Genomic DNA, 17,188 nt, shown 5'->3' with positions numbered 1-17,188 from the left:
TCGGGTACTGGTTAGTTTTCTCGTTGTTTGCAATCTATTTTCCTTATTTAACTGTACAAGTTTGTTGTGAATACACCTAAATAATGCACAGAAAGAACAAGAAGTATGAAGTGAGAGAAAACGTGTGGGTGAAATGACAGTTCCGAATGTAAAATAAAAGTTTCACTTCTACCACGCGTGATATACATTTTTTTTTTATTTTCAATGAAATTGTAATGTTGAAAAACGACGAATGTTTAAAAAAATAACCCTCTTATCTTTTCTTACTTAGGTTTTTAATCAACGTTCTTTGGTCCAGCTACCTGGGGACACTCTGAGTGGGGATTCGAATAATGCGGAGGAGGCTTCGATTGAAGTTCGCATTCCCTTTGCTCCCTCTTCTCATCATGCACGTCACTTGCACTGGTAAGTTGAACGTCTAAGTATCAACTAACTTATATCATACTTGATCTGTCTAGCACATTTAAAAATTGAGGAGCATTTTAAGGTACATACTGCGACAAATCAGAGTGTTTGCAGCATATTAAAAAATATATGAAACAACGATAAAATTAAAAATTGTAAAAAACCCCGACTGAGTGCAATTGTAGAATCAAGAGGGAAAATTGAAAATTCTTTTAAAAACCTTATATTATTAAAAATCAATGTTAAGTATTTTATTTGCTATTAAATAAAAATTGTCAACAAAGTAAAATTTTATACCATAGCGTTTTATTTAATTGTCGGCCAATAATGAATTCGGTTATCAATCGCGTGAATAAAGGCTTAGCCGTTAATAAAATCTGCTTTAAAAAAACGTTATAATTCGAATTCTATGAAACATAGACGTACTAAAAACGTTCTTGTAGACGCGGGAAAAAACCCCTAATTTTTGGTATTAAATTTTAAACTTTTAACTATGTTTTCACTGCAAAAATCGCAAGAAACCTTTTAGAGGTTTTTAATTAATATCTTCGATAATTAATTTCATCCAAAGATACAACCTAGCTAAGAACAATCTCGATCAACTCACCATTCGAACGTTTTTTTTTTTTTTTTCAAAATCGGTTAACCCGTTTTGGCGCTAGAGTACCACAGACATACACATACATACACCAAACTTGTAACCCCCTTTCCTTGTATGTCGAGATTTTAAAATAATAATACTAAATTGTACTGGAAAAGGTAAATAATCGCGGTGCTTGTTAGTGCACCACGTGATTTGTTGTGTAAATTTATAATTTTTCATCCCTACTTTCACCTTGTGTCTCATTCAGTGCAGTGGTAAGCGCAACATGCTGTGAACAGTAAAAGATAATTTCGAACCTCACTGTTTGCACTTTGTTCTTCTTAAACAGCTCAACTAACCCCTGAGTTATCGTTTTTTTTTTCTACTGTAAAATTTTGCAGTAAAATAGAGCTTTTGGTTCAAAGTACAGGCAATATGGCTCCCAGTACTTTTTCCTGTAACATTCAGTGGCATTGTTTGCAAGGTGGCATCAGTTTGGAAGGGAAAAGCTTTTTACAATTACAAAATAAAAATGACTAACTGTAATTAAATGTTAATTTTAAGTAAATCTTACTAAATAATTAACTCAAGTAGATGTAGAATTGGAGATTTTGAACGGTTGAAACTTTGCAAGTTTTTCAAATAAACCAGATTTCATTTAAACTATATTTGATAAATTTTTCAAATCAAGTAATCAATTTAAAAAAAAGTGTTTCCCATATTCATTTAGGATCAAATTTGAGTAAAGAGGAGTTAAGTTCACTAAATTGTTGCTATGGATAGTGGTTACTGAATGATGGTAGATGTCCTTTTGTAATTTACCTAGTGCGATATTCCGATTATAGCCTTCTTTTTTTATGTGGCACCACTATCAGCGGATATCATTACCACGATAATTTTGACGTTCAGATTTCATACCAAATCTCGGTTATATTCGATACAAAACTTCACTAGAATTCAATCTTTTGGAAAACATAATAATTGGCAGTTATATATCTGCTGCGCTAATGGCAGCGGCCTAGAAGACAAATATGCCACAATGAAGCAAAGGGATGTAAGTGAACATTTTCAAGTTGTGAGTAAAAACCGTTTAAAGTTTCAGTCTTGGGTAGGAGTTCATTGAAAATTTCTTCTTTGTCATGCTGCGTAACAGCACCTACCACAGTTATTAGTACACTTATACTCTTACCCCAAAACAGAGCAGAGGCTCACCCATCATTTGAACTGGTGTCTCCAAATTTTTAGTTTTGGCATTTATATATTTCTTTGCTCCTATCTGCCTTAAATGTAAGAAGTATTTTTCACAGAAAAATATGTGTTGACAAAATTCCTAAAAATACAGGAATTGGTATGGCAAACGTTCTCAAAACACCGCCTGAAATACGCATTTTTAGTTGTAAATTTAAACGAAGCCCATAGTTGAGAAATTCGCAACTCCAATAAACTATAGGGGGCGCTGCAGCCACAGTCTAATGGTGAATGAAAAAGGTAAAACAAACAAATGCCGTAACTTATAACTTGCATCTACGCTTCGTGAATGGCAGTAATTTTTCATCGTCCTTGTGGGAAGCTATATTTTCTATTCTTCTGAAATTACAATACACCATAAACTGTCTGAAGCCTGTAATTTACCCCAACGAAAACACGTGGAATGGAATGCTTTACCTTTTTCTTTAGTATTGTTAACCACCGCAAGGTAGCGTATTCGAGCTCTGGAGTTGCGAATAAGAAGAAACTCATAATTACATGAAAGTAAATCTCTAGTAATTCAAAAAAAAAAAGTCTTTGAAATTCGAACACCTTTTGTAAAATTTTAACAGTAAGAGTCGAAAGATTTCTAAGAAAACGGCCAACTCTTTCGTTTTGAAGGAAAAAAATCTACTTATATCCCCTAGTGAAATATGTTACAAGGAAAGCAAAAGCCCAGGAATCCTTGAAAATCATATCACGTCGTCCTTAGAATGGGTTTTCGTCGATTTTCATGCATTTACACTATTAAAGCAAACTTGCCATTCTCTTTTATGTCTTTTGACATCGATTTCGCAAATAGTGGTGCCACAATTCCCTGTTGAAAAATGTTGAAATTTCTCCCCCGTTTGTAGCGCAGTTTTACGAAAGGAACTGCAAGCACGATGGATTTTTTTCTAGAGATGTTTGCAGGTGTGCCTATTTTTACCTATTAATGACGTTAACATGTTCATTACAATTTTATCCATTCGAATGATAAATTTAGGTGCTACTTTTTAAAAGCAGGAATTTTTAATTTAAAACAGGGTTTCTCTCTTTAATTTTTTTTTTTTTTCATCAATCAAAAGTAGGGGAATGTGGGGCAAAGTGATGACGTTGACTGAGTTTGTCAAAATGTACAAATTGGAAATTTGTGTTGAAAATTACAGTACACAAAGAAAGAACAGTGAATTTTATAATAAAACTTGCGTTGAAACAGTGTTTTTTTATTTTTGGCAGTAAATTTGAGTCTTAAAAAAAAAGTGGAAACATTTCTCTTTTTTTTTCATGGAGCAAAGTGAAAAAAAAAATATTTTTCTAGTGAAATATTTTCTATTCGATTAAAAAACATATTTTGTATCAAAAGAATCAGTAAATAAAAGGTTGTATGAATAAATGAAGTGATAAGGATACAATAAACGAACAGTAAAATGAATAAATCTAGTAGTATATGAAGAAAAATTAAATCACCTAGTAAAAGACGGAATGAATAAGAAAATAAGGGAATGAATGAATAAATAAGTGAATCAGTAAACGAAGTAGTGGTAAAAGAATACATTAATAAATGAAAACGTAACGTATTTATATTACATGATTGAGTGAATGAAACAAACTATTTCACTTTGCCCCGCATGTACTGGACTAATTGTACTATTTATGAAAAATACAAATAAACTTAATATTAACTAAATCAATACTGCATTGAATATTAGGAGGTCTCAATTAATATTTACAATGTTAATAACAAGAACTTTATCATTTTATAGCAACAAAAATAATTTTTGACTTACAACAAAATATTACCAAATGAGTACCAACTTTTTTTAATCGTTCATATAACCAACTGCTATAATCTTCGGTGGTATTGTTTCCCTGACTGGAAAAGACTACATATGGTACTATATAGTTAAAATAATACCAGATATGTAGAGCTAAAAGCAGAGGAAATATTTCACTATTTCACTTTGCCCCATGTTCTCCTACTACTTTTAGTTACTGAAGTTGATAGAATGAACAAAAAAATAATAATAATAATAATAATAATAATAACGATAATAATAACATGGAGTTGGGAAAATCTTTTATTTTCAAAACGTTTAATTTTTAAATATATTTTTTTAAGCGCCTGATTTTTCAAACAAGGCGTGATCTTAATGACGTTCCAAGTGATGAACTTTGATGCGTATTCCACTGGAGCACTGAATGCTTACTCTTGCTGTCTACCGCGTTTTCAAGTTATGATAATTTAGAAGCGAATTAAATATTACGCTCTACGCTTGCTATCCACCGTATCGTTCCCCGTCCATGTAAGTCAAGATGCGAATTAAATATTGCGCTAAGCGCTAGTGTTATCAGTGAATGGCATTTCATGATTTGTGATGTCATGTGCAGAAGCGTAAAAAATGAAAGCGAATCTGCGCACCCATTAAAATATTTTTTTCAATTATTAAACTTTTTAAAAATTATTTTAAAAAAAAGGTCAGATCCTATGTTTTTAAGCAAGTTCTTTCAGAAAAAAATACTTTTATAATTTCGGAAACAACCACATTAAAATTTCATACGTAGCTTTTACTTATAAATTTTTACCTTGGTCTCTTTTTTCTTAAACTCCGTTTAGTAACGATATCATGAGTCATTCTCTATGGTGCATTTTTTTCTCAATGATTTAGAGCAGATTTCCTTAATTCCTTCAAAAAGTTTCCCCTATCCATTTTTGTCACGGAATCATGCATTTATCTCCATCAGTATAGGTGCAATACAGCATTTAAAAATGGTTTACTTAAAACAAAAACGAAAAATTTACCATATGATAATTATTACAAAAAAAAGTAACACATTGTTTCAATAACTAAATCTCATTTCAATTAAAAGATTCCGTTTTTGCTTCACTCAGAACTTTTTTTTTTATCTATGTGTAAGATGACTATTTTGAAAAGAAAGAAAATAACGCGGAACCAGATTTCCATGTCACCCCACGGAACAAAACGCTGATTTAGCACTACTAGCATCCCTTGTTGTACGGAAACCGATTTAAATCTCTTGAAATGAACTGTACAGCCTCCTATTAGTATACTTTTCTAACGAGAAAAATCTGAACAGTTTTCATTATATTCGGGTTTCGCCAAACGGCTTTCTGTGTTGAATGTTGAGATGAGTCTTTTCATCGATGTTGATGTGTGATCGATGTGTGAATTATTTTTCGCTGCTCGAGAAAATACATGCTGCTGAAAAATAAAGGAAATCGCCTCGTTTATAATGGATCCATATATCCGGATCACGTGTTTATTCGGATCAATTTGTAGATAAAAAAATACTATTTACTTAAACAACAATAGGATCGTTTTCAAAATTTTAAAAGTATTTTTTTCTGAAAGTTTTCCTCTTAAAAACATAGGATCTGACCATTTTTAACACGCTTTTATTAGCTTCACCTGTATATACGTATGTATGTATGTATGTATGTATCTTGTAACGGAATTTTGCAGCTCAAATTTCGCCCACTTCCTGCGATCGGATTCTTTTGAAATTTGGCACGCGACCTCAGACCCGATGACAATGCAATATTCTATAATCAAATTAATTAATTAACTCTTTTAATTGTTAGTTTCCTCCAATTTTAATCAATATTTTGGCATAAATCCAACAATGTGAAAAAGGAAAATTTTCAAAAAATACATAAAAAAATGCTCGCAAAAATTATTTAAAAATATCTACGAAAGCCTTTAATTTTTCTGCATCAGACAAAATTTGTCCCAATGTTCCAAGGTAATTAGAACATGAAATATAATTGTTTTTAACTAATTTCATGCCAAATTTAGGTGAGCCTTCAATTGGTAAATTCATTGCTGATCAGACCATTGTTGAACAAAACTTTTATTCAAATGCATCTCAAATTTTCAAAGTAATGTAGATATGATTTCCGCAAACTACATCGATGACTCGGTAGCTTCCCATCGGGGTGCCCTTGTTTTAACTTTAAGATATTACCTCGCACTCGTTTTATGAATAATTTCGTCACCTGATAATTCTCCAACATAAGACTAAAAAACAGAAAAATAAAATAATAGTTTAAAAAACTGAAAAAACACGCTTTCGTAGCAAAATGAACTAAAAAGTGAAAAATAATCTTTGGATGATAGTAGTTGACCATTCACTTAATTTTAATGTAATACAAAAAAGCGTGGGGGGGGGCTTCTTATCAGTTGTCTTGAATTTCCACCATTTGTTGTCCAAGCAAAAATGTTAGTAGACAGCACCCCACGGTTTTTTGTATTACATTAAAATTAAGTGAATGGTCAACTACTATCATCCAAAGATTATTTTTCACTTTTTAGTTCATTTTGCTACGAAAGCGTGTTTTTTTAGTTTTTTAAACTATTATTTTATTTAAATAATTTGTTTAAGTTTAATATTTTTTAAAAAATACTTAAATCGGTGTGCTTCCATTGTTTACATTTCTTGCCGATGACATCACAAATGATGAAATGCCATTCTGTATTGCCATTCACAGAGCAAAATATTTAATTCGCATCTTTACTCTCGTGTATTGGCAACGATATTGTTGATAGCAAGCGTAGAGAGCTATTTTAATTCGCTTCTTGATCATCATAACGTGGAAATACTGTAGAAATTTGCGCTAAAGAGCATCATTTGTGAAGTAATCAAGACCACGCCTTGTTTGAAAAATCGGACATTTAAAAAAATAATTAAAAAATAACTGTTGGGGAAATAAAAGAGTTTTTTTGGGTCCATATTTTTTTTTTTTTACTTATTCTGTCAATTTCAGTGACCAAAAGTACTACTTTTAACTGAAGGAAACCCCATTCTGAATTACGATAGCCAGAATTAAGCTACAAATGCGCCAAACATTCAGTCTTATTTTGTTTAATTGTACGACTTCTGCATGAGTTATGGAATAAATTATAGTCATCTAATTCTAATAAGCAACATGGCGTATTTGGAGTTTCAGGCCGAAATCACTGCAGCTGAACTAATTCTGCTTATTTTAGAAGTTGTTTTGCTTATCACCCATATTACCTGGATTATCCGAATTGCCTTTGGCCGCATTTATTCCGGATTAACGAAATTGCACTTAACGGTCATTAATAATAACTTTTTGCCATGCCGATCAAATTTATGTTATTTCGAGATTTTTTTTTCTTTTTTTTTAGGTTTTATTTTGAAAAATAGAAACCTCAATTCTGCACTCTACTAGCAATGTTACTAAATAAGTTCTGTAATCATTATCTATACACATGATAGAATTAGATTCACCAAACTCGATTTGGATGCAATACTAACAATAGGGAAAATTTGGAATTAGACGTTTTTTTCGAGCGTTTTTTTCCAGCTTAAACCACGCTTGCAACAATTGATGACAACAATTTAAAAAATGAAAAATAAAAATTTCAGTTTCAGCCCTTCACCTGCCCATGGAAAAATAGATAAAAATAGAAATATTACAGATAGTTAGGTAATTATAGAGATGGGTATTTTGTCTGAAATATCTACTATCCCTACACGTAAGAAAAACAGTTAATGGTAACACATGGTATGTTTCTCGGTAGTAAGAAAAATTATCGTTTCGGATGGTGTTTTCTTTTACAACGCTTACATCATCAAGTAAATTCAGAATAACTAGTTCTTACTCAACGCAAAAGAAGCACACACTTTTCACTTACACAATTAAATTTCAAGCACAAGTTTTGAAAAAAAATGAGAAAAAGTATCAGCAGAAACGAATACTTAATATATTGTAATTTTAATATTTGTAAGAATAAAAATAAGTTAGAAAAAAAACTGAGACAAAAAAAAATATTGAAAACTGAAATTCTGATCAAGAGTTTTTGAAAGAAGAGAAATAATCGTTTTTCGGTCCGTCTTTTTTTCATTGCCTTTCTCGTTAATGCTTGAATGAATTGTCATTTTTGAATAACGTTCGGTTTTTTTTTTTAAATTTTCTTTTAAAAAACATTGTTTGTTAAGTTTTTGACAAAATTACACTTTTGACTCATTGGATGTGTTTAAAAGACGTACGTCTGTTTACAGATATTCATTAGCAATTAATAAAATTGAACTACTACAGCTTAATTCAAACCTCAGCTCCTAATAATAAACAAGACGTACAGTGCTACAACAAACAGGGCGAAGCTGTTTGCGTTATTAAACAGTCCAGTACTTAAAGAACTCCTACTCTGTTCGTTATTAGTAAGGGGGATCGAATAGATTCTCCAGTTAACCGGTAACTAACCAGGCGCACTTTAATAGAGCTATCGGTTAGTAAAAACTATTGAAAACATCCTAGGAACACTCACCGCCCTAACCACTGACGTCATCAAATCAAACAATTGGTGCAACTAGTTGCTGTAAGCAGAAATACTCGATGTAATTTTTAGAGAGCTCAAATGCCTCCGTCTGATGGGAAACAAATACTTAAAATTCTTGACAGGTAATGACAGTAAGCCTGTGGGGCAACGAAGAAAGTGAATACAATCCAATTCTGAGGAATGCACAAGATCCACAAAAAAGCGAGTAGGTGATATTCCACCAGGAAAAGACCTCGTTATAGCAATTAGTTTATTTGCTGCATTTTTCTTTTGAAAACAGAAAAGAAAACAATATAACCAGCACACAAAATCTAGCATCCAGCATCTCGAAATAATTTTAATTTTTCCTTCGTAAACTCAAAATGCGTTTTCGCTATCACGACATGCGATGGGACCCTACTTGTTGGGTTTCTTGTTTTTACGAATGGTTCCTATCGTAATTATAAATATGAAAAACAAAAATTGATTTCAAGAAGTCAGAATAGAATTTAGTACGAGGGGCTGGGTGCTAGAGTTTGTGTGCTAGATGCTGCGTGATAGATATTGTTTTTATGTAAAGATAATTGTGTTAAGTCGAGAGGGTCGCATATAAATAAAACCGATTCTGAGGGACATGGACGAGGGGCCTTACGTGCAACCACTCGATAGAAGCAAATGCGCGCAGTGGCCGGTGCACCTTGATATGGTGATAGAAAGTGATATGAATCCATCTGGCGGGCCAAGTGAAAACAATAAGCAATAGTGATTGCTTAAAAAAGCAAAAGTAAGATTAATCTAGTTGCAAAATGGAAATATTGCTCAGTGTGAAACCGTTTTGAAAGTATTTTTAATCTTATGTGTCAAAAAATATAAATGGCGGTATAAAGCATCTCAAAATGTGGCGCGGCTATCGTTTCAAAAACCAGTTTAAAACTGCAAGCTGCAATTTTCAAGTTATTTAACTGTAATGCAATACTTCCTTCTGCGACGCAAAATCTAACGCAATTTTTTACACATTTTCTACATCATTTCCTTCCCACTTACCACTGCAAAGAACATCAGACAAAAGGTAAATGTTCTTTTTGCGCCAAATTCTCACCCACGTCATTTGTGTGAGATGTTCGATACAGTTTTTGGAACAATCTGGTGCACATATTTTATTCTTTCCTTTTCCATTTTTAGATTTCTCCCCCTTGCGAAAACGATTATTTTTTTCACAACGATGTGTCTTGAACAATGATAAAGGTTATTTTTTGATGGATACAGATGTACCGGTAAAAGAAAAGCACATTCGAAACACAGTAAAAGCCTTTTTTGAAAGATTGATAGAACGCGTAATTCTACCAGAATATTTTTTTTTCGTAGCAGCAACAATGAGCTATAATATATTTTAGCATGTTTTATTTTTATGCGGTAATAATTTATAGCGAACAGCAATTCTATGATACAAATAATGAACTAACTAACTTAGAATAAGTTTAATGAAAATGTTTACAGAAGGTATGCACTCTTATTAAAAATAAGCCAGAAGTGATCAACTTTTGAACTTTGAACTTTTTGAACTTTGATATGAGGTCTCCACCACTACAATGTGGGGTCAATACAACTAACACTTTTGGAAAATCGGTATTTGAAACATAAACTGGATAGGACTGCCAAAGCTGGCTACTGTAGCAAAATGTGGACGAACTTGAACGAAAAATTTATTACTACGCCTAAGTTTATTTCAAGGTATTGTAATTAGAACATAGGAAATCAGGAAATTATATACAAATTAACTTGAGGAAATTCAGGCTTTCAGTGAGGTTTGCATGTAATACCATTGACTTTCGCTGCATTTACAAGTGAAGACAAATTTGTATGAATGATAATTAACTTTACTTTTTTGCTTTTTTTTTTTAAACCCATATCTTTCTTGAACTTTTTTTACGCCCCCATATGTGTGCACCTCCAAGTTGAAGACTTTTGTTATCAATGGAAGTGCTGTCACTGCCTGTCCTCAACAAGTGTTTTAGTATTAGACTGTATTTGAGAATACATACATTGAGTCATTTTCGATGCCATGCGTATATTTAAACTCCACAAAAATCCAGAAATCAAATGTGTGGTAGAGTTGAAAAAGCTTCTATGTGCTCTCAAATTCGAGAAAATTAGAGTTATATTTACTTTTTCACCTTATTTTCAACAAAAAAAAATTACGCCTCCCTTGAACTTTTTTTACGCTTACCAGGATGAGAATCCTATCATAAGCATATAAATAAGGCTAAAGTAATGAAACAAAGCACAACACCTTGTAATACATTTTAAAACGAGCTGATGTGTGCATCACATGACTTCTTTTTACTCCAATTTAATGTCATTTTCCCATTATTGGCAGTTTTAATGTGATTCAATAGTTTACACTCTAAATATCACCAACAGTGGCCAAATTGAAACCAGATTTAAAAAAAAAAAAAAAAAAAAAAAAAAAAAAAAAAATTGCCAAATTTGTCGCCAAGTTGGCGACAAAACTTGGCGACCAAAAGACTGGCGATAACTCGTCAAGTGTCCGCTAAATTGTAACACCACTTGAGTTTACATCGAAATTAACAATGATTTCCCCCCAAAAGGGACAAAAGACCCCTTTAGAAACACCCGAATGCAACTAAAATAGGAGGCGCACAACTAGAACCCACTAGGAGTCTACGTACCACATTTCAACTTTCTAGGACATACCGTTCTTGAGTTATGCGACATACATACGCATATACACACATCAGCATATACGTACATACAGACGTCACAAGAAAATTCATTGTAATTAACTCGGGAATCGTCATTATGGATATTTCGCGTGTCTATATGTTCTTAGGCACTTATCCACGTCTGGTTGAGTCGAAAAAATAAACTCAATATTCAGTCGGGGGTGAGTAAAAAAGATATAAGATCGAGTTTTGAGTGAAAATTTTTTCGCGAATACAATACTTCCTTTTTTGCAAAAGGAAGTAAAAAAGGTAGATAGGACAAACCTAACCCGTTAACGTTGTAATGTTGTGATTCAGACCTGCGTAGTTACCGCTGCTGCCATTTTAGGTTTACCCCAACTATGGTGTTCATCCTAGGATCTCTCCAAAAAATGTAAGATTTATATTGAATACAAATATCTGTGTATTGAATGAAAAATCGACATAACGTGTACTAATTTTAATAATAGTTTAAGGATTTCTCTAGTTTGTGCATTTGGAAAAAAGATGCATTTACATTTAAATGCATAATAACTGTTCATAGGGTGATGTCATTCCTTTGATTAAAATTTAATGTAACTCATTTAGAACCACCAGAAAAAAAAATAAGTAAAACTCTGTCCTTAATATGCCAATGAAATAAAAGAAACCGTTTGACACGGTGGAATTTCATTAAAATGTAAACTCATTCACTAAAAAAATATGAATATCCAACAAAAGTTTTTAAAAGGTCAATAAAAATAATCAATGTTTAAATATCCTTTGAAATTAAAAAAAAAATATAGATGCCCACAATAAATATATAAAGTCATCGAAAACATTAATTATTAGCAATATTTTCGATTAATCTGGCTAAGACGTGAGCGATGTGTTTTCGTTTCCCCAAGTAAGAGAAAAAAACAACTCATCAGTACGTTTGACCCTCTTACCGAGATAATTACTTATATTTAGAGTACAGTAAAATAAAAATGAGAAACAAAATGCACAAAAAAATTTTATAACACTAGATCGTTTGTCTACAAAAAAAAAAAAAAAACTTAAGGGCTTTTACTACTTTGTATTGTTTTGGATGTAAGGCACTCTGCCTTAACCATGCTTTCAACCTTTCTTGTTCTTCAATGCTTGCTATACTTGGTGGATCACTGCTATTCAAACCCCTATGAACTAAACTATCTGATTATCCGAACATGTTTCTGCATTTAATTCATCAATCTTCCCCGATGAACTGCTGCCATTCTAAAGTTTGTATTAATTGTGTAGAAAATATTTGCTCACACATTATTGTTTTATTCCCCTATATTAAACTAAATTTGCTGGAGTAAAAAGTCGTTGCTCATAATAAATATGTATTTCAACCATGTTATTTTAGTCAGAAACATTCTTAAGTATCCTCTTCAATGATTTAAGCTTCAATTTACCAGGAGTAGGGTCGATCACCACGCGTTAGAATATTCTGCGCTATATACTTTGGAACAATTAATGAAAGGTGATTATCTGACGCTCAACCCCCATTTGGTTCGCTATAACAGCTACATTTTAGACTTTTACAACGAAACGGGTCCAAAATTATAAAAGTAATTAATAAAAACAAAACATTTTAATAAAGCTGTAAAAACTAAATGTTTTCCGAAAAAATGAAGGCATTTTTTTCGGAATTTTGGAAATTCAATGACACATTTCAAAAGAAAAGCTTATTTAATACTGATATGACGTTACATGAAATGAGGTGAACATAAAATAGTTTATGAAAAGATTATTGAAGCAGTTAAATTTTCAAAATAAAAACTTTAATATCCTAATTAGTGATCCGACTTGAATCATTTGTGACCTATGTAGCAGATTCACGATCAGATTTGCTTTTCAAACGGGCTTCAAATGAGACAGATTGTCCATCTACTTCTTTTTGTCTCAATTCCACACCTACTAAAGTTGAGATGAAAGGTTTTCGTAAATATAAAGTAATTTTAAAATTTGTGTCTTCAACTATCAGTAGGAAATAAATCAAAAAAAATAATTATTTGCGTGACACCAAAATTCCATGCTCAAGTTTTATACATAAAAATGGCTGCATGTTTGTGTGTGTTATGTGTAAGTTTTTTATTCAAATCAACTGTTTGAGTCTGATCTTAGCCAAATTTGGCACGCAGGTCCTTTGATACTCATGAGTTTACTTAGAGTTTTTTTTTTTTTTTGCCCTCCACCCTGTAGGGGGAAGGGAGGTTCGGCAGTGTGTCGGTAAAATGGCACGTTCACACCTACTAATAACAATGACTGATTTTTTTGAAGAAAAAAATGATCTGGTATACAAATTTCGGGTCCTAAAATTGCTTTTTTTTTTTTTTTTTTGCACGTTGACGGAAAAATTTACACTAGTTTATTTATTATTTTTAACCTGATCATTAATCTTGCGTCACTTAACACAACTTTCATTTTTTTAATAAGAACGCGCAATGCAAGGCGAAGCAACAAACCGTTACATGCAATAAACATAAGGGCCCACTACCTCTTAGATCGTAGACTTAAGCAATAAATCAATTTTTCAATCATAAAATGAGTACAACTCTTTTCAAACAACATTTTCTTTCAATTCATAAAATATTCTTAATTTGTAACATTTATAAAAGAATTTATTTACTAATAATAAAGCTGAAAGTCTCTCTGTCCGGATCTTTCTATCTCTATCTCTCTCGTTCTCTCTCTGTCTGTCAGGATCTCTCTCTGTCCGGATATCTGTCTGTCTGTCAGGATCTCTGTGACGCGCATAGCGTCTAGACCGTTCGGCCGATTTTCATAAAGTTTGGCAAAAAGTTAGTTTGTAGCATGGGGTAGTGCACCTCGAAGCGATTTTTCGAAAATTCGATGTGGCTCTTTTTCTATTCCAATTTTTAGAACAAAATTCACATAAGATGGACGAGTGAATTTCGAAATTATCATAACGTGGAACGGTAACATGGGCACAAGCCAATTGGCGAGAAAATTCACCATACATTATTTGTAAATATACAGTCGAACCAAAAGGTTTTTAATTTTCTATTACGGGCAAAGCCATGCGGTTACCACAAGTATTAAATAAACGGGATTGAATAAAATGTTTTTGCTCGAAATTTAGTAACGTTTATTTTACTTTAATATTTACGATTTTATTTCTTTACAGTATTACTTACGATGAAACTTTTATCCTAGTTAATTACTTAAATGTAAGAATACTTAAACATAGTTTTTAAAAACTAAAAAACGAAAACGATAAATTGAATTTAAAGTAAAAATGATCAAAAATATTTTGTGCAGAAATAGTGGTAAAAATTTAAAAAACATCAATGTAAATATAACAATGCTGCAATTAAACTTTTCTCTTGACAATCTGTGCTTAATTAAGGTTAATGGTCCCTTATTGAAACGGTAAAAAGCAAGGGGATGTAAGTGAGAAAAATAAAAATGTGGATATAACCAGTACAAATAGCAGACAAAAACTATCTTATGTTTTTGGCACTAGATGGTGCTAGTAGTCCTTTTGTATAGCGCCATTTGAAACGATTTACAATGAAAGCCAACCCAGGCTTTAAACTTTAAACGTTTTACTCAAAAAATTGATATCGCCTGCATACATCCACTTGATTCTTACTGATTCAATGAAGTGGTTTTCCTTTAGTCAAAGTACTACTTTTACTCATTGAAATGAACAGAATGAGCAAAAAAAAAAAAAAAAAAAAACATGGACCCAGAAAATACTTTCATTTTCTCAACAGTTATTTTTTAATTATGTGTTTTTAAAATGTCCGATTCTTCAAACAAGGCGTGGTCTTGATGACGTCACAAATGATGCACTTTGCCGCATCTTTCTACTACGTTTCCACGTTATGATAATCAAGCAGCGAATTAAAATTGCGCTCTACGCTTCTATCAATTATATCGCTGCCAATGCACGTGAGTAAAGATGCGAATTAAATATTTTGTTCTGTGAATGGCAACATTACGACAGAAGTTGTAAACAATAAAAGCGCTCCGATTTCAGTAATTTTTTAAAAATATTAAACTTAAATAAATTATTCAAAAAATGGTCAGATTCTATGTTTTTAAGGATACTCTTTCAGAAAAAAAATACTTTTTAAAATTTTGGAAACGACCCCATTGAAGTTTCTGACAATGGCTACTGAATTTTAACCGCAAAGTAGGCTAAATAGCTTCTAACCTAATTTTATTGATAAAACTTTACTACATGGATTTGATTTTACTGCTTTTCGAATATATTTATGTTATTTTTATAGCTCAAAAACAAGTACATATGTGCGACGCATAATTTTAGAGCATTTACAAAACAACTGATATACCAACACTGGTTCTAGCTAAATAATCTAACTAACCCACAGCTCCCGAAATGTAAATTGAAAGTAACCATGGCAACGAGAAACCATAGCTACAGATTGGAATCAGGAGGATGAAGTACCCAGGGAAATACGTAGCAGACAATATCACAAAATAGTTTCAGATTTAGCGTTTCCGCAAGCTTCGATTGTTTGCTGAAATGCTGACAAATATTGGTCATATTTACGCATTTGAACTCAAAATTATAAATCTAAAATATACTACGTTCAACTTAAACTCTCAAAATTGAATGCTTTCAATAACTTTAAATTTATTTACGTAAATAGCAGCTTCAATATTGCATTAGATTTAAAATTTTAGGACACATGTAGAAATGTTGTTATGAAAACATATTTCATGAGAAATATGTGCTTTTCCTTTAAGCAAACAATACATAAATGAGGCAATGAGAAGCAAAGGGATGTAAGTGACAAAATTAAAAATTTGGAGATAACCAGTACACATGGTAGGTGAACCTCTCCTCTGCCTTGGGGCAAGATATAGTACTAGTAGCCCTGGTAGGTGCTGCTATATATCATGATTTAGAAAAAAAAAATCAATGAAAACCTACAGTGCTGGCCAAATTATTAGACTAAGACTGTTTTAAAAAGCAAATTCTTTATTGATTACATACCTATCGACACATTAACGAATAGTGAAATAATTATATAATATTTAGTATGCATTCCCTTGTTTTTGATGAGATTTTAAGTCCTTTTGGCATACTTTTCGACAAGGTTTACACCATTTCTTAACCCTTTTTAAAAAAGGAGGTAAAAAATTGTTTATACTCACTATTATACATACTCACATACACATACTCACTAATTACGTAAAACTAACTTTAAATATAACAGAACACACTAATAAAAAAGAACTAGTGAACTGTGTAAGCTGACTGAGGTTATGTTCCTGGTTAGGTAGATAAGTAAAGAACATAAACAAAGCAGACAGAGCTGCCACCTTCAAACATTAAAATATTCTAAAATAACGTTTACAGTATGTACTGTACTTTAACAGTAAAAGGAATATTATTTTAGTACAAATAGTGTACAAAAAACAAAAAAAAAAAAAAAACTCTTTAGTCTAATAATTTGACCAGCACTGTACCTAGGATCTTATCTTTAAACCCATTTTACTTAAAACTTGAAGATGTCTACTTACATCCCTTTGCTTCTAACTGCCTCAACTGTCACCTGTAGTCACTGAAAATATATTAGTTTAGGTTGTTATTAAAAACTAATTTCCGCCATCCAAAGTAACTTTCAACCGCTGTTTACTCTATTTTTAACCGCGCCACTCATGTTTCAAGAGTAATAAAAATTAATCTGCTGGCATAAAAAATTAAGAAAACCCGTGCTGTTTGTTTGTCTAAATTTAAGAAAATATTAGTTTAAAAAACCATTGAAAATATTTTTTTTAGCTATCGCAAAACATTATTTCTGCATTAATATGTTTAAAACATATAGTAAAGAAAACTGTTTTGTAAAAACGTTTACATAAAAAAAACGTTCTTAAAAATACTGTAGCGCCAAAACATTTTAGAAAGCTATTAAAACTGTTTTGTAAAGGCAACAAAATAA

General features: G+C 31.9%; 1 protein-coding gene across 1 annotated transcript in view; it reads left to right on the top strand.

Annotated features, from left to right (window-relative positions):
- Window positions 1-325: 325 nt before the first annotated feature.
- Window positions 326-17,188, top strand: part of LOC129224606 (hemicentin-1-like) — a 56,125-nt gene continuing 39,262 nt past the window's right edge. Inside the window, exon 1 of the mRNA XM_054859090.1 lies at window positions 326-405. Within this exon, the coding sequence (XP_054715065.1) occupies window positions 333-405 (73 nt within the window). The 5' untranslated portion in view covers window positions 326-332. The remainder of the gene's footprint in view (window positions 406-17,188) is intronic.

The sequence above is a fragment of the Uloborus diversus genome, chromosome 6, assembly GCF_026930045.1.
Source record: "Uloborus diversus isolate 005 chromosome 6, Udiv.v.3.1, whole genome shotgun sequence".
Taxonomy (NCBI): Eukaryota; Metazoa; Arthropoda; class Arachnida; order Araneae; family Uloboridae; genus Uloborus; species Uloborus diversus.
This window is presented reverse-complemented; position numbering and strand designations above follow the sequence as displayed.